Raw genomic sequence first — 18,548 nt, 5'->3', positions numbered from 1 at the left:
CACCCACACACCTACACACACACACACACACATCTACATGCACACAGGCACACCCCCACCCAGCCACCCAACCCACACACACATATATACCCACACAAACCCCGCCCCACCCACACACCTACACACACACACACACCCCTACATGTACACAGACACACCCCCACCCAGCCACCCAACCCCCACACAATATACCCACACAAACCCTGCCCCACCCACACACCTACACACACACATACATCTACCTGCACACAGACACACCCCCACCCAGCCACCCAACCCCCACACAATATACCCACACAAACCCCGCTCCACCCACACACCTACACACACACACACACATCTACATGCACACAGACACAACCTCCCACCCAGCCACCCAACTCCCACACACACATATACCCACACAAACCCTGCCCCACCCACACACCTACACACACACATACATCTACATGCACACAGACACAACCTCCCACCCAGCCACCCAACCCACACACACATACACCCACACAAACCCCGCCCCACCCACACACCTACACACACACATATGCACACACACATACCCACACAGCCCCCGCTCCACACACACACACTCACACACACCTCCACCCACCCACATATACCTACACACACATATACCTCCCCATACAACCCCCACCCCACCGCCACACACCCACACACACCCACACAGTCATATACACGCACACAACCACCGCCTCCCCCCACATATACCTACCCACCCACATACACCTATACTCACACACACACACCCAAACACACACACACACACACACACCCCTACACACACATATACCCCCCCACACACAACCCCCACCCCACCCCCACACACTCACCCACCCACCCCCACCCCTCACACACACAGGGCAGGGGGAGAAAGCTACAGAGAGCTTCCATCCAGTGGTTCACACTCTAAAGGCCTGCAACAGCTGAGACTGGGCCGGGGTCAGAGCCAGGAGCCAGGGACTCAATCCAGGTTTCCCACCTGGGTGGCGGGAACTCAAGTGCGTGAAGGCATGCCCACTGCCTCTCGGTGTTTGCAGCACGAGAAAGCTGGGAGTTAGCCTAGCATAGCAGTGCGAGCTCAAGGGCCAGGGTGGACATCGTTTTTAAAGTCCGGGGAGAGATTTAGGAAGGAAAGGGAGAAAGGACAGCGTGCAGGGATCTGTCCGAGGCAGCAGCAGACAGAAGGCTCCTGTGGGCTGGGGGAGGGGTAGCCTGTACCGTGGAGCCACTCTACTTCCGTTCCTGCGGAGCTGTCACCCTCATGGTGTCCGATCCAAGCGGGAAATGCCAGTTGGCTTTCCAGTTACAGAACAGAGCCTTAGGCTGTGCAGGGCGCAGGAGAGCAGAGAGTACAGTGGCTCCAGGAGGGGTGTCGGCGCCTGCAGTAGTGACCGGAAAGAAAGTAGCTCTCTGGGAAGAAGTCATTTTTCAGAGTAAATCCAAGCCGTCTTTGCCCAAGTGATTGCATCTCAGCATTAATTTCTGCCGTGTGGGGGAGATGAATAATGCATGAGGCTGAGTCTTGAGCAATAGGAAATAGCCTGCGTGCGCTCACTGTTGTGACAACACACGACCGCAGCACTAAGTTGTATTGTTTCTGCTGCTTTGACAAAGTAGCTGCTTCTAACTATTGCAGAGCAAAAAAGATCCCAAACAAATCAGGAAGAGGGTAGACCAGGGTTCTATTTCCTGATCAGGATAAAATCATCCCAGAGAACTGGGCTGTCCTAAGCTATGAACATTTTCTATTTAGTTCTCTGCTGGGGTTGCCTGGAGTCGCCTAAAATCATTAAGATTGCTTTCCGCGGGTGAATGGCTGCGATCACCTAGGCGTTAGTCTTCAGAATTTCCAAGCTGGATTTCCCAGAGAATATTCTGAAGTAGGCACCAGTCTGACGCGTTAGAGCCATGGAAGACCAGCGAGACTGTTGTCTGCACAAATGAGCTAGTGGTCAAACGTGTGGGAGTGAGTGGGGAAGGCGAGCAGTGAGGGCGGCTTCTCCCCTTCACAGCCTTAGAGCTGCGGATCCCTCCCGGGCAGCTCCAGACCGCAGTGCCTGCCCTGGCCTGGCCTCCTCCTAGGACAGGGTCTCCCTGCACTCCCCACTGCCAGCATGCAGCCAGCCGGCGGTCGGGCTTTCTGCTCACTTTGCCGAGGCGCCCTGTCGGTAGGAGCCTTAGGGGATGGCCCTGTGTGCATGTTCTGTCTGTCTTCCCTTGCATATCCCTCTTCTTCCTGCCTGGAATGGGGATGTGGTGTCTAGGATGCAGCAGCCAGCCTGTGCGAGAGGGCAGATCCATTGTCAAGTAAGGCTTTGAGGAAGGGTGGGGGTCTGGGCGCACAGGAGTCCTAGCCTGGAACTGCCCATGCCCTGGCTTCCTTCTCCGGAGAAAACGAAACCCTCCAACGTGTTTCCAGCAATGTCAGTTGAGTAAGTGCCAGCTGTTCTCCTGTCAGTGGTCGCAAACTTTTTTGATGATGTTATCTATCAAAACATTATATTCATGTATGAAGCTACTTCAGTCAATCATGGGAGCAGAGTTAAAAGATGTGAAAAGATATTTACTTTGTTGCAAAAATGTTTGATATCTATGCATAGTTTTTTCATACTATGCATTTTCATGAGCTGTTTAAACATCCCTAGCTATACATGGATTTCAAAAATTTTTGGACCAAAAAAACTTAGATTTAAATTCCACTTTCATGAACTTGTAAATCCATTTATATTTTTATTTATTTTCAGACTATACACATGTACTAATTATTTACTAGACATAACTAAAAAGGATGTTAAGGATAAATATTTAAATATTTTTATATTTTGTTATTTTTTAACAATATGGAAACTTTTCTCTCAATAGTGAACAAAATAGATCTATATGAGTGTGATTTAACATTTTCAATCTTTTTTAAGTTTTTGGAGTCTTAGCTGACTTTTTGAAGGCGTGAGCTGAAAGTCTGTCTCCAATCTTCACTTATGCTTGGTTTTATTGGCTGTCAAATCTGAAAAAAGATACGAGTGTTCGTCAAAAAGTTCTTGGAAAAAATGAAATTAAGAATTGTTATTTTTTTCACAATGCGACATTTCCTGCGACTTTTTTTTTTTTTTTTTTGACAGGCAGAGTGGACAGTGAGAGAGAGACAGAGAGAAAGGTCTTCCTTTGCCGTTGGTTCACCCTCCAATGGCCGCCGCGGTTGGCGCGCTGCGGCCGGCGCACCGCGCTGATCCGATGGCAGGAGCCAGGTGCTTCTCCTGGTCTCCCATGGGGTGCAGGACCCAAGCACTTGGGCCATCCTCCACTGCACTCCCTAGCCACAGCAGAGAGCTGGCCTGGAAGAGGGGCAACCGGGACAGGATCGGTGCCCCGACCGGGACTAGAACCCGGTGTGCCGGCGCTGCAAGGCGGAGGATTAGCCTAGTGAGCCACAGCGCCGGCCTCCTGCGACATTTTTAGTGAACAACTTATGTGTGGATTTCAAAATTGGTTTACATCTGAATAATCAGCTTTTGGTTTCACTTTTCCGCTAGTTTCTCAGAGTAGCCTCACATCTCACTAAGAGAGATGTGTTCTAACAGGATAAAGTAGATCATTGGTTGATCCTAAGAAACTGAGATAGTTATTTTTCAGTCTCATCCACTAATAATGCAATTTTTTTTAATTAAACTTGGCCAGCTAATCTTCATCTTCCCTGATAACTTTCTTTGTAAGCTAATTGGAAGTGATGCTTTTTCTACTTTTTTTTTTTTAAAGATTGATTTATTTATTTTTATTTGAAAGGCAGAGTTACAGAAAGGCAGAGGCAGAGAGAGAGGTCTTCCAATCACTGTTTCACTCCCCAGATGGCCGCAACAGCCAGAGCTGGGCTGATCTGAACCCAGGAGCCAGGAGCTTCTTCCGGGTATTCCCACGCGGGTGCAGGGGCCCAAGGACTCGGGCCATCTTCTACTGCTTTCCCAGGCCACAGCAGAGAGCTGGATTGGAAGTGGAGCAGCCGGGGCTTGAACCAGCTCCCATATTGGTTGCCGGCACCGCCTTTACACAGTACACCACAGCAATGGCTCACTTTTTCTACTTTTTTTTTTTTTAAGATTTTGTTTCTTTATTTTAAAAGGTAGAGTTACAGACAGTGAGAGGAAGGGACAGAGAGAGATGTCTTCCTTCTGTTGGTTCACTCCCCAAATGGCCACAAGGGTCGGAGCTGTGCTGATCTGAAGCCAGGAACCAGGAGCTTCTTCAGGGTCTCCCACACAGGTGCAGGGGCCCAAGCACTTGGGCCATCCTTTTTTTTACTGCTTTCCCAGCAGAGAGCTGGATTGGAAGAGGAGCAGCCAGGACTAGAACCAGCGCCCATATGGGATGCCGGCGCTGCAGGCAGAGGATTAACCCACTACACCATGGCGCCGGCCCCGCTTTTTCTACTTTTAATGGTTTAAAAATCCACAGGAAATCCTCAGGGAAGATTTTTAGGTGGATTGAGAAATTCAGTTTCCAATTTAGTGTATGCAGATGTAAGTGTTTTTATATATAACACACACCATTTCCAGCAAAAAAAATACCCAATAGTGGAATCATTTCAAATTACTCATTTTCAAAATGCTCTTTCCCATCTCCTTCGGAAAACCTTGACTTTCTACTTTATGGTTAAAATGCCACCTTTACTGTGAAGAGGATTTGCATGTGTTAATTTATTTATAAAATTTATTTTTATTTTATTTGAAGAGGGGGAGAGAGAGAGAGCGAGCGAGAGAACTTCCATCTACTAGTTTACTACTCAAATGCCTAGGAACAGTCAAGGCTGGGCCAAGATGAAGCCAGGAGCCCGGAACCCAACTGAGGTCTCTCATGTGGGTGATAGCAATCCAAACAGAGGCATTTGTCACCCTAAAAAAGTCTAGATTAGGCTCAAGAGACAAGATTTCTTGTCTTTTCTTCCAAAAGAAAAATGGGTAACACAACTTAAAAGTTCAACAACTCTTGTAATTTCTTTCAGTGAGATAACCAGCAAACCTTGATGTGATGCAAAATGTTTTCTTGACTCTTCTCCATCTCATTGCAATCATTGAAAGGGTATACCATATTTCAGTGTGTTGTTTGTGAAGGTTTTAGTACACTCCGTTTTGTTACAATGCTTGCTTAAAGATAGGAGTTCATTCCACACAACCGATTTACTAGGGAATACTTTGAGCATCGCACAAATGTCATGTTTTCTTAGGCAGCTTCATCCATGAGAAACACTGAGCACAGGAAACAGTCCAATCAACCCACATAGGAATCAGTACGTTCACAAAACACACACACACCTCAACATCTGCCAGCAACTCTGAGTTGACTGTGTCTTGTTCACGTGTGATGGGAGGTGCACTTGTTCACATCTGGTGTTGTCGTTTCCACCCAATTTCAGATGACCCTTCTTTGCCACTTCACAAAACCCAAAGCCCCAGCCCTTTCTGCACCCAAGCACCCTTTCTGTTCCCACGAGCTTCAGGTACAGTGCCAAATTTCTTACACATGAGGAGACTTTAGAATGTTTGTGGGAAAATGCAATTTAAAAAATCAGCTTATTCTGGTGCAGAAATGTTTACAATCAATGCGTATTTTTTCAGATGGGCATTTTCATGAACATTTGAATGTGGCTGAATTTCAATATTTTTGCACCAAAACATACTTAACGTTTTGATTCAGTTTTCCACGAACCATTTGGCGTACCCTATATTTGTGTTTTTCTTAACCATTGAACACTTGTAAAAACTACTTTCATTTTCAATAAATCTATGTCTTTAAAAGAAATCTGTATGTCACTAGTGAAGTTTTTGAGTGCTGTCCTCAATAAGCCCTACTGGTTTTCTTTAAAAAAAAAAAGTATTATTTATTTATTTATGTGAGAGGCAGAAAGAGAGACAGAGAGAGAAAAAGGGACACTCGCACTCGCGTCTGCTGGTTTACCGGTTCCTGCAGTAGCTAAAGCTGAGCCAGACTGAAGCCAGAAACTGGGAACTCAATTCGAGTCTCCCACATGGGTGGTAGGGACCCAACTCCTTGAACCATCACCTGTTGCCTCCCAGAAAGCTGGAATTTGGAGTGGAGTCTGGACTTGAACCTGGGCACTCCAATATGGGATGTGGGTATCTTCGTTGGTGGGCCAAACACAAATACCCATCCCCACCCCGTGGGTTTTATCACAGTCTTGCATAGTGTGGTGTGGTGATTTCTATGAATGCTATGTCATATCAGAACCGACTGCACCTTCATGATCTCTTATAGCAGGCTGTGCAATGCTAGCTTTAACTTTGTATAGCAGGGATTTTCTTGTGAATGATGCAGAGAGTGGGTTTCTCCAGGGGGTCCTATCACTGCAGACTTCCTTCCTTTCTAAGGAAAGATGTGTGGAGATTCTGGTTTAATTGGCTTGGGAAGGGGCCAGCACTGTGGCTTAGAGGGTTAAGCCGCCTCCTGCAACATCAGCATCCCATATGGGCAGCGATTCAAGTCCTGGCTGCTGTGCTTCTGATCCAGCTCCCTGTTCATGCGCCTGGGAAAGCAGCAGATGGACCAAATGCTTGGATTCCTGCTACCCATGTGGGAGGACCCGGAAGACGCTCCTGGCTCCTGGCTTCTGCCTGGCCCAGCTCCAGCCATTGCAGCCATTTGAGGAGTGAACCAGCATAGGGAAGATCTCTCTCTGGCTCTCTCTCCTTCTCTCTCTCTGTATTTCTGCCTTTCAAATAAATAAATTTATTTATTTAAAAAAATTTGGCTTGGGGCTGGTGCTGTGGCGTAGCGGGTAAAGCCACTGCCTGCAGTGCCAGCATCCCACATGGGTGCCGGTTGGAGTCCCAACTGCTCCACTTCCGATCCAGCTCACAGTCCCAGTTCACAGTCCAAGATCAGCCAATCCCACTGGGACTGGCACTGGTGGGAGAATCCAGGGGCACAATGAGGAAGGATCACACAGCGCACGTGGAGCAGAGAGACAGAGAGAGCACACGCATCTGCTACAACCAACCCTCCTGTGCAACCTGCCTTCCAAGGCCTTGCTCCCCACAACCCAAAGACCTCCCAGCGGGCCCACCTCCCTGCCACCATAGTTGGATAAAGTCTCCATCCTTAATCCATCACCATTAGCACAAGACTTCGGAGTTAGATGTCTGCTTGAGTTTGGGGAGCCAAATCCTGTTGGTACCCAGTCATCACAGTTGGCAAAGCATTTACAAACTGGAGCACCCTAAACCTGGAGCCAACCTTTAAAGCTTTTCAGTGTTGCCTACAGTTGTGTATTCCTCATTATGCATTAAAGATGCGGCTGCCTATTTGAAAAGACTCACATTAGTACAAATTATACAATGTGGGAGTTTCCACACAGTTGGATGGAAACACTGGGGTTTTAACATGTCTCAGTTTCATTAGAATCTCTTTTACTGGTAAAATATACAAAGAACTGCTTTTGGTGAATGAAGCTGTGATTCTCAGCCCCAATTGCATTTACTGAGTATGTTTTTAAAAAATATTTATTTATGTGAAAGACATAGTTACAGAGACACAGAGGCAGACAGAGAGAGAGAGAGGTCTTCCATCCACTGGTTTACTCCCCAGATGGCAGCAATGGCGAGAGCTGAGCCAATCTAGAGCCAGGAGCCAGGAGCTTCTTCTGGGTCTCCCATGCCAGTGCAGGGCCATCTTCTACTGCTTTCCCAGGCCACAGCAGAGAGCTGGATCGGAAGTGGAACAGTTGGGACTTGAATCAGTACCCATATGGGATTCCAGCACTGCAGGCCGTGGCTTTACTTGCTACACCACAACAACAGCCCTGAGTACATTTTAAAAATGTTCATGCCCACGGGGCACCGGATTCTGTCCCGGTTGCCCCTCTTCCAGGCCAGCTCTCTGCTGTGGCCAGGGAGTGCAGTGGAGGATGGCCCAAGTCCTTGGGCCCTGCACCCCATGGGAGACCAGGATAAACACCTGGCTCCTGCCATCGGATCAGCGCGGTGCGCCTACCGCGGCGGCCATTGGAGGGTGAACCAACGGCAAAGGAAGACCTTTCTCTCTGTCTCTCTCTCACGGTCCACTCTGCCTGTCAAAAATAAATAAATAAATAAATGTTCATGCCCAGGCCGGCGCCGTGGCTTAACAGGCTAATCCTCCGCCTTGCAGCGCCGGCACACCGGGTTCTAGTCCTGGTCGGGGCGCCGGATTCTATCCCGGTTGCCCCTCTTCCAGGCCAGCTCTCTGCCATGGCCCGGGAAGGCAGTGGAGGATGGCCCAAGTCCTTGGGCTCTGCACCCGCATGGGAGACCAGGAGAAGCACCTGGCTCCTGGCTTCGGATTAGCGCGATGTGCCGGCCGCAGCGGCCATTGGAGGGTGAACCAAGGGCAAAAAGGAAGACCTTTCTCTCTGTCTCTCTCTCTTACTATCCACTCTGCCTGTCAAAAAAAAAAAAAAGTTCATGCCAGTTCTCTTCCCAAGCCAAATTTTTAAAAAAGATTTATTTATTTATTTGAAAGTCAAAGTTACACAGAGAGAGGAGAGGCAGGTGGGGGGGGGCATCTTCCATCCGCTGGTTCACTCCCAAATTGATCACAACGGCCAGAGCTGCACCCTTCTGAAGCCAGGAGCTTGTTCCAGGTCTCCCACACGGGTGCAAGGGCCCAAGGACTTGAGCCATCTTCTACTGCTTTCCCAGGCCACAGCCCAAATCCTCCTTCCTTCCTCAGAAGTGCCTGAGAGGCATTTTAGTTGCAGTAATGAAAAGCTGATATGTTGACATTATCTCATATTTGAGTAAGCAGCATACCTAAGATGTGATCCTGTTTATCAATAGCAAACAAAGTTCCATATTTTACTTATCAAGACCCATTCCCATGGCCAGATCTGATTAAATTGTCACTGAGGTTAGCTTGGCATGTGGTTGAAGGGGAGATCAGAGTACAACCATCAGCCCATTTTCTGGTCATTTCCTTGTTTGCATTATAACTGCTGGAATTACTATGTCTGTGTGTGTTCGCTACAGTCAGTTTAAGCCACTTGCTCACTTTTTGGGTGTTAGATTAATCAAACTAGGGCGTGGCGTCTTCCAGGATTCTTAACTGAGTGCATGTAGACGGTGCTGTCATAGCCTGCTGGCAGCTCACTCCCTTCCCTTGGTAATCTCCCTGCGCTGAGAGACACACAAGTGTCAAAAAACACAGGCACCATGCGGGAATCCATGTCAGTTCACACAGCAGAGATCTTCCAGAAGTTCATGGAAATGCTTAGTACAGAGGACATTGTGCACAGACTTAAATATTTTATTTGCACCAAAACAAACATCTTTTAATTCTGTTTTCCATGAACTTTTTGAAGTTAGGTATTAATGAAGTTACTTTAGTTTCAAAACGTACCTACCTGTAGAAGCTCCTTTATATTTCTTCCAGCACCGTAGTGGTTTGTCTTGTGCACCTGTCCTTGGAGGTCACTGGGCTCCAGCTTGAAACACTGGCTCTTGTGGTGGGATGGGGGTCTCCCTGCTGTGACCTCATCTCCTGGGCCAGCCACTTTCAGGGTCAGCCTTGACTGCACACTTGACACTCCAGCATCAGCAACTCGTTTTGTTTCCCATACACACCGTGCTGTCTAGCTACCATGCTGCGCTTGTACCTACCCTCTTCTTCACCTGGTTGGTTCCTGCAAAGACTTGAAGATTCACTTATTTATTTATTTGAAAGTTAGAGTTCTAGAAAGAGAGGGAGAGACAGATGTTTAATTCACTGGTTCATTCCCCAAATGGCCACAATGGCCAGGGCTGAGCCAATCTGAAGCCAGCAGTCAGGAGCTTCTTCTGAGTTTCCTACGTGGGTGTAGGGACCCAAGGACTTTTGTATGCATGGCTTCAAAAACTTTTTTTGGTAGCAAAATAAACTTATCTCTTAATTCCATTTTCCACCAACTTTTTTTTTTTTTTTTTTGGACAGGTAGAGTTATAGACAGTGAGAGAGAGAGAGACAGAGAGAGAAAGGTTTTCCTTCTGTTGGTTCACTCCCCAAATGGCTGCCACGGCCGGCGCTGCACCGATCTGAAGCCAGGAGCCACGTGCTTCTTCCTGGTCTCCCATGCAGATGCAGGGGCCCAAGCACTTGGGCCATGCTCCACTGCCCTCCCAGGCCACAGCAGAGAGCTGGACTGGAAGAGGAGAAACCAGGACCAGAACCTGGTGCCCACAATGGGATGCTGGCGCCGCAGGTGGAGGACCAACCAAGTGAACCATGGGGCCGGCCCCTCTACCAACTTTTTGAAATCCCCTCTTGTATCATACTAACTTAAGACATTACTAGAGGGTCTGGCACCGTGGCACAGTAGGTTAATCCCCGTCTGCAGCGCCAGCATCCTATTTGGGCACCGGGTTCTAGTCCCGGCTGCTCCTCTTCCAATCCAGCTCTCTGCTGTGGCCTGGGATAGCAGTAGAAGATGGCCCAAGTCCTTGGGCCCCTGCACCCACGTGGGCGACCAGGAAGAAGCTCCTGGCTCCTGGCTCCAGATCTGCGCAGCTCCAGCTGTTGCGGCCATTGGAGAGTGAACCAATGGAAGGAAGACCTCTCTCTCAGTCTCTCCTCTCACTGTCTGTAACTCTACCTCTCAAATAAATAAATAAAAATCTTTAAAAAAAAATGACATTACTAGAGGAGGCTGGGTGTGTGGTATCTAGCACTTCTGTACTATCTTCACAAGTTTTCTGCAAACCCAAAACTATCCGGGAATAAAAAGCTTAAACGTAATCAAGTAAACAAGACACTAAGCGTGGGAAAGGTCTTTGTCACAGGCAACCAACAAAGCACAGGCCCGCAGGGCTTCAGCTTTCTGAATCCTCCAAACCCAGGGGCCTGAACCACCCACCTGCTTAGTCTCCTGGCTGTTTACCTGGTCTCTCCCTGAGGTCTCAGGTAGTACAGCTCGGGCAAGGAGCCTGCTGTTTAGAATGGAAAACAAAGCGAGAGGCGTCCAGCCGGAGAGGTTGAGACAGGAAGGAGTGGGCCACGTTAGTACTGTGACCTCACTGCTTTTCGGAGGCTGTCAGCCATGCTGATGCCCCCAGTAAGGAGATGCTGGGGAATCTCAAGCCCCCCGAATTGCAGCGGAGACCAGCTCCTGCAAAGGAAGGTTGCTTTTTCTCTTGAATAATTCAGGCCGGAGTGGATGTGGGTGGCCTGAATTATCTGGGTAGCCGCCCTGGTTATCTGCTTTGAGTGTAGAGACCTGGCCTTGGAGGGAAGTAGGCCATTCACTCCCTGAGATGCCAGTGCCCCTCCTGGAGGGGAAGGACTCATTTAAAGGCCTGGAAACCTTTCACGTGTGGATCGAATGATTAGCTTGCCACACCGGTCACTCAACAAAGTGCCTCGCGGGTAGGGACGCGTCACACACAGCTCAGTGTCTCCTTCAGCACCAGCTCTTGCCATCTCCGTGACGGGCGATCCGATCAGGCCCCAGGCACTCTGATTGCAGGTGTCCACTCTGCAGCTGTGTTTCCTCATGGGAGAATCAGAGACTTCCTGTCCTTGTGATTTCATTGAGATAGACAGCTGTTTTCTTCGGCCCAGGCCCAGGCGTATGCGTTGATCCCAGAGCAGATGACATGTTTTCTTTCTCACTTTCACCAAGGGATGGTGGGTTTTTGTGTCGACTCGTTTTAAAAGCAGTGAAAGCTGACGGAGAGAATTAAATGTCACCTGTAAGTTCTCTACTCGGTTTCTCTGTAAAAGTGATCTTTTGAGGCCAGCATCCCTGATTGGAGCGCTTGTTTGAGTCCTGCTGCTCCACTTCCATCCAGCTTCTGGCTAATATATCTGGGAAGGCACTGGATGACGGCCCAAGTGCTTAGGTCCTTGCCACCCACGTCAGGGAATGGGATAGCTGGGTTCCTGGGTTCCTGGCTCCTGGCTCCTGGCTTTGACCTGGCTCCATCCTGGCTATTGCAGCCATTTGGAGAATGAATCAGCAGATTTAAGATGCCTCTTTCTGTTGCTCTGCCATTCAAATAAATAAGTAAGTAAATCTCTAGTAAAAGCCAAGTGACATTTTCTTTGAAAAGTGTTTGCATTGAATTGCTACTTTTAGACAGGCGAAAAGGTGGCACCTGACCTCTCAGACTCAGTAAGATTTTCACATCAGTCTAGCTGAAGAAAAAAGATGTCTCAATGCAATTAAAATTCATTGCCACTTTAGCAGGTGAGATTTTGGTTTAGGTTATGGTGAGATATTAAGAGGGCAAAATTGGTTAAGCTGTTGGAAAATTCTTGGACAGTCCAGAGGCCTCTGTTTTCTCTCCCTGTGACTCCTTGGCTAGTGAAATAGTAACTAAAGCACATCTTGAATGGCAAATACATAAATTCCGAACGCACCACTGAATTCCAAATGCAGCTTCATATAAGATCACTGGTAAACATTCAGTGTGAACAGTGTGTCTCACCAGCTGAAATCTTGGTGAAGGATTGTTTTCTAATGCCAAAGCAAATGCAAACTCAGATCCTCTTTCAGCCCAGATTCAGACCCAGGACAGATTGGAATCACATCCCCCAGTGTTTAAGGGCATTGGGAAGCTGTTGGCCCCCTCTTCTGTGGCCGAGCGCCCTGTGTTTTTCTGGCCCAGCACAGTTTGAGATTCAGGATGTCTTTGGCTTAGCTGGAGTTCTGCACTGCAAGCCAGCTCCCGAGTGACGGTGACTCCGCAGAGCAGGGAACCCCTCTCCGTAGCATTGTTCTCTCTTCCGCCAGGAAGTCACAGGTTGTAGTCAATCAACCCTCACGCCGTTCATGGAATTCGTTTTACTGCTAGGTAAATGAACTCCAGAGAAGAAAGCTCATTGTGCAGATTTCGTTCAACACTAGTAGCTTCACCAGTCTGAAACACCTCAGGTGCCCACCAGGTGTGCAGGCACCACTTCTCAAGTCAACATTGGAACACAGGTGAGTGATGGGGAGCCGTGGGGAAACGCTGCATAGTGGGAAATAGCACACTAATGGATCGGAGACACTTGCCAAACACTGTTGACATCCAATGTGTTTGCTTTTGGCTGCTTTTGGTTTCATGTGTTAGCCATGGACTAACTGAGTTTTCCTATGAAATGGAGTGGAAAGAACTGAACATTGAGAAATTCTCTCCACTATCAAGATCAGAAACATTAACTTATCAAAGTCCATCTTGTAATACCGCTATGTCTCTGCACCTGTAGTGTCATAGCCCCGTGACAGAAGATTCCCTCCCCTCCCTCATGTCTGGTGCTTTTCGGAGTAAGACTTTGCTGTTGTTGCATCACCAGCTGTTCTTGAAAGTGACATTTGCATCTTTCACAGGTACCCTCATCTTCGCAGTCTCTAGTGGTCTTCATTGGGTATATCTGATGCGTATCTTCTTCCTGAAGAACTTCCTGTCACTTTTCTCCCACTCTCTTTTTAAATCTTAATTCTTTAAAAGGGAGAGTACCAGAGAGAGAGAGAGAGAGAGAGAATCTTCCATCCTCTGATTAACTCTCCAAATGGCTGGAGCTGGGCCAGGCCAGAACCAGGAGCCTGAAACTCCATCCAGGTTTCCTGTGTGGGTGGCAGGAGCTGGAGCAGAAGCAGAGCTTCTGGGCCTCGAACCAATGCTCCTTTAAGATGCTGACTGCCTCACCACAGCACCAGCCCCTGCCTGTAACTTTCCTTTTATTGCTCATGAATTCTCCTACCTATAGTTTATCAGAAAAAGATCTGATTTTTGGGTTCTGGCGCCGTGGCACAGTAGGTTAATCCTCTACCTGTGGAGCCAGCATCCCATGTGGGCGCTGGTTCTAGTCCCGGCTGCTCCTCTTCCAATCCAGCTCTCTGCTATGGCCTGGGAAAGCAGTGGAAGATGGCCCAAGTCCTTGGACCCCTGCACCTGTGTGGGATACCACGAGGGGGCTCCTGGATCCTGGCTTCAGGTCAGCACAGCTCCGGCCATTGTGGCCATTTGGGGAGTGAACCATCGGATGGAGGACCTTTCTCTCTCTGTCTCTCCCTCTCACGGTCTGTAACTCTGCCTCTCAAATAAATAAATAAAATCTTTAAGAAAAGATTTTTTCCCTCATTCTAAGAAAATTCTTCCTGCTGAATGTCCGATTTAGGACTGACATTTTCCCCCTTCAACACTTTAAAGTGGCCACTCTGCTGTCTTCTGGCTTGCGTAGTTTCTGATGAGAGCTGCGGTGATTCTTATCTTTGCTCTTCCAGCTGTACTGATTCTTTTTTCTTTGTCTGGCTTCAGTATTTTTTTAAAGATTTATTTATTCATTTGAAAGTCAGAGTTACACACACAGAGAGAAGGAGAGGCAGAGAGAGAGAGAGAGATCGAGAGAGAGATCTTCTATCTTCTGGTTCACTCCCCAACTGGCCGCAATAGGTCGGAGCTGCGCGGATCCGAAGCCAGGAGCCAGCAGCTTCTTCCGGGTCTCTCACGTGGGTGCAGGGACCCAAGGACTTGGGCCATCCTCCACTTTCCTCCCGGGCCACAGCAGAGAGCCGGATCGGAAGAGGAGCAGCCGGGACTAGAACCGGCGTCCATATGGGATGCCGGCTCTGCAGGTGGCAGCTTTACCCGCTACACCACAGCGCTGGCCCCCTGGCTTCAGTATTTTCTCATCTTCGTTTCTGACCAGTGTGAGTATCATGTATATAGATGTGTTTTTGTTACTGGAGGGCGAGGGCCGTGGAAGCCATGGAGTTCTTGTCTTCACACAAGAAAGAATTCAGGCGTGAAACAGAGAGCGGAGGCATGAGGCTTTATTGAGGGTAGGGCATCGGCAGGACGGAAGGGACAGAGAGAGAGGGCCCAGTCGCTGGGACCGGGGGAGAGTGAGGTTACAAGGTTGAGTGGAGAGAATACACCTGGGCAGGCCAGGTGAGCGGCTCAGCGGAGGGCTGAGCGCAAGGTCCCTTTGGACTCCCTAGGTTTTTAAAGGACTCTGTTTACCCACCTCCCCCTCTCCTCCAGGAAAAAGGATGGAGAGTCCTAGCAGAAAAGTTTGTTGGGTGAAAATTAGCAAATTCCTCCCCAGATTTGCTGGTGCTGGGCAGAGTAGGGGGGCTTCCCTTAGAGCGTCTGAGAAGGTTTTTTTGCTCCATGTTATCAGGTAACCCCTTTGGTCCTGAGGAGAGAGTGTTCTCCTGGGAGCTCTCCTTGGGGGAAGGGCTGGGACCACCTGGGAGGTTATCAGGGTCTGGGCAGGACTTTGAAGTACAAGATGCTGGGCTTCTGGAGCTTCCGCAATGAGTGCTGGTCTTCAGGCCTTTCTCATATACACATAGGCTCAATTTCTGACTTCCTACCTAACATCTAAAAAAAAACATATTTAAAAAACATCGGCATCCTATATGAGCACTGGTTTGAGTCCCAGCTGCCCCACTTCCAATCCAGCTCCCTGCTAATTGGAGGTGGGAAAGCAGTGGAAGATGGCCAGAGAGCTTGGGCCCCGGCCACCATGTGGGGGACCCAGATGGAGCTCCTGGCTCGTGGCCTCTGCCTGGCCCAGCCCCAGCTGTGGGGACCATTTGGGGAGTGAATCAGTAGGTGGAACATCTCTCTCTCTGTCCGTCTTGTCCTCTCTCTAACTCTGCCTTTCAAATAAATCAATAAATTTTAAAAATATTATTTGTTTTACCTGCTTGGAGTTTCATGGAAAATTCTTCACCAGTATTTTTTCAAATATTTTTCTACCTTATTCTCTATTCTCCTTCCGAGATTTTCATTCCGTGGATGTTAACAGTTTAGTGCTGTCCCATGGACCTTGGAGGCTGTTTTGTCTCTCCCTGCCCCACTTATTTCTTATGTGTGATTCAGCAGGGATAATTTCTACTCACCCATCTTCTAGCTCACTGATTTTTTTTTACCCATTAAGTTGGTGAGGTTGGTGAAGAATTTTTACAGCTTTATTTCTAGCATTTATATTAGAATTAAAATATTGTCCACCTCTCTGGTTCCTTTCTGTTTACTAATTATTTGATTTTTAAATTTTATTTAAACTATATATATATATATATATATATATATAGTTCATATATATAGATTTAGGAATATAGGGACACTTCCAACCCTACCCTCCCTCCTGCCCATGCTCCACCACTCCTCCTCCTCCCTCTCCTATTCCCATTCTACATTTTTACAAAGGTCTATTTTCATCTTACTTTATTCTCATAAGGTTAACCCTACTCTAAGTAAAGAGTTCAAAAAAATGATGAAAAAAGCAGAGCTCCTCATTTCACCTTTTCTACTAGATCTTTTATTTTATATATATTTATATATATATATATATCAAAGATTTATTTATTTATTTGAAAGGGTTACAGAGAGGCAGAGGCAGAGAGAGAGAGAGAGAGAGAAAGTCTTCCATCCGATGGTTCACTCCCCAGATGGCCACAACTGCCGGAGCTACGCTGATCCGAAACCCAACTAAGCTTGGGTCTTATCATCTTTATATTTACCTTCAATGGTTCACACCCTTCAAATTCTTCTCACAGTAGGTTACTGTTACTCTCTGCTTACTGTGGCCACCAAGGGTACTTCCAAAAGTTTATGGAAAAATGGAATTGAGGGTGGGCATTTGGCTTATCCGTTGAGTCACTGGTAGGGCACCTGCTCCAATGTCATATTACAATATGACGAAAATGACAAAATGTCATTTTTACAATACGATATTCAATCCTGGGCTCCAGCTCCTGTTCCCAGCTTCCTTCTCGTGCAGGCGCTGGGAAGTGGCAGCGATGGCTCAAATAAGTGGGTTCCTGCCACTCATGTGGGAAACCTGGGTTGTGTTCCAGATACAGGCTGTCGCAGGCATGAGGAGAGTGAGCCAGAGGATGGGACCTGCTAGTCTGTCTTGCTGTTTCTGTCTCTCTCATCTCTCTCTCTTTTTTTAAAGATTTATTTTATTTATTTGAGAGACAGAGTCACAGAGAGACGTAGAGCCAGAGAGGAAGGGAGAGTGAGAAAGAAAGAGAGGTCTTCCATTCCACTGGTTCATTCCCCAAATGACTGCAATGGAAGCCAGGAGCCAGGAGCTTCTTCCGGGTCTCCCATATGGGTGCAGGGACCCAAGGACTTGGGCCATCTTCTACTGCTTTCTCAGGCTATAGCAGAGAGCTGGATCAGAAGAGGAGAAGCCGGGACTCGAACCAGCACTCATATGGGATGCCGGCACTGCAGGTTGGGGCTTTAACCCGGGGCGCCACAGCCCAGGCCCCTCTCATCTCTTAAATAAACAAATAAAAATTAAACACAATGTCAAATGGAATTGAAAGGATGTTTTTCTTGAGTGCCAATTTTTTTTCATAATACACAGCAAATACATATTATGAAACAACTATGCATGGCTTTCAATTTTTTGCATCAACATAAACTCATATTTTCCACGTTTTTTTTTTAATCTCCCAAGTTTAATGTGAAAGGGTTTATCTTAGTTTTCCTGCCTCACGCTCAGCTCCCAGGAGCCCTGTGCAGCTGTACCACAGAGGAGACATCTTTCCTCATCCCTCTCAGCAGACTTTGTTCGCTCATTGCTAGGTGCAAGGTTTATAGAGATGGAGATGGGGATCCTCTGGCCCCACCTTAGGTTTAGGCCAGTTCTCTGCTCCTAGAGCTTGAAGGCGAGTCTTTCTCAGCCTTCCTGCCCCTCTGCCTCTTTGTCTATGAAAATCTCTCCTGATGCCTGACAGATTCCTCCTCCCCCAGCCACCACCACCCCTGCCCACTGGGAGCACACCTGTGTTTGTGTTGGTGCAGGATCATGGACCCAAAAGTTTGGCTGCCCTTGCCCCTCTGGGAGTGGGGGATTCTTATTTCTACATTTCACCCGAGAGCAGTCGATGTTTGCTTGAGCCCTGGCAGTGGGAAGGTTTCTTATCCCCCGCCCTCAGTGGCTTAAGCATTTTCTTTCTTGGAGAGAAGAGCCTGTGAACGTGGGTAGTACTTCATGTCTTTTCATCTGAGAATTTTTTAACTTCAGCACTTGCACATCTGTGGCCTCCACCCAGGGCTTTTTCTGGCCTCCTGCCTTTTTCTTTCTTGTGCTCATGGAGAAGAACACAGACTTCTCACGTGTCTGGGGCTCCCAGTTGTTCTAAAATTATGCACTTGCCTGCATTCAAATTTTCTCACACTTTAGCTTATGTCTTTTTTTTTTTTTTTTTTTTTTTGGTGGCTGTCTCCCCCCCTCCCCCACTCCAGGTCCTGTCCAAGGTGACAGAGTTCATGTGTCTCATCCGTCCTGGTGGTGTTGTTTTTGAGATTCAGTTCATTTGGCCCATAGCCTCAGCTCTCTGATGGTCCTGAAGAAGTGGATGACGGTGTGGATGATCTACACTTGGTTCAGCGTAAAGATGCGAGTGCTGTCCTGGAGCTTTGTTCCCCTTAAGAAGGAGCAGAACCCCCTCTCATGAGAAGTGCAGTCTGATGAGCGTGGCTTGCCAGCCCGTTCTTGTTCCATGAAGCATTTTGGTTTTGCTGAGTGTACTGCCCTTGCCTCCTCTCTGGATGCCATCT

General features: G+C 47.9%; 1 protein-coding gene across 4 annotated transcripts in view; it reads left to right on the top strand.

The window, feature by feature from the left end:
• The window catches only part of RTN1 (reticulon 1), a 253,834-nt gene that overhangs the window by 57,920 nt on the left and 177,366 nt on the right, over positions 1–18,548 (top strand). The window contains exon 3 of one of the 4 annotated variants that reach the window (XM_062181363.1): positions 5,340–5,348. The exons of the other annotated variants lie outside the window; for them this stretch is intronic. Within the exon in view, the coding sequence (XP_062037347.1) occupies positions 5,340–5,348 (9 nt within the window). The remainder of the gene's footprint in view (positions 1–5,339; positions 5,349–18,548) is intronic. 4 annotated transcript variants of the gene reach the window in all.

Source organism: Lepus europaeus, chromosome 22, assembly GCF_033115175.1.
Source record: "Lepus europaeus isolate LE1 chromosome 22, mLepTim1.pri, whole genome shotgun sequence".
Classification (NCBI taxonomy): domain Eukaryota; kingdom Metazoa; phylum Chordata; class Mammalia; order Lagomorpha; family Leporidae; genus Lepus; species Lepus europaeus.
The sequence above is the reverse complement of the archived record's forward strand: the minus strand, read 5'-3'. Positions and strand labels throughout refer to the sequence as shown.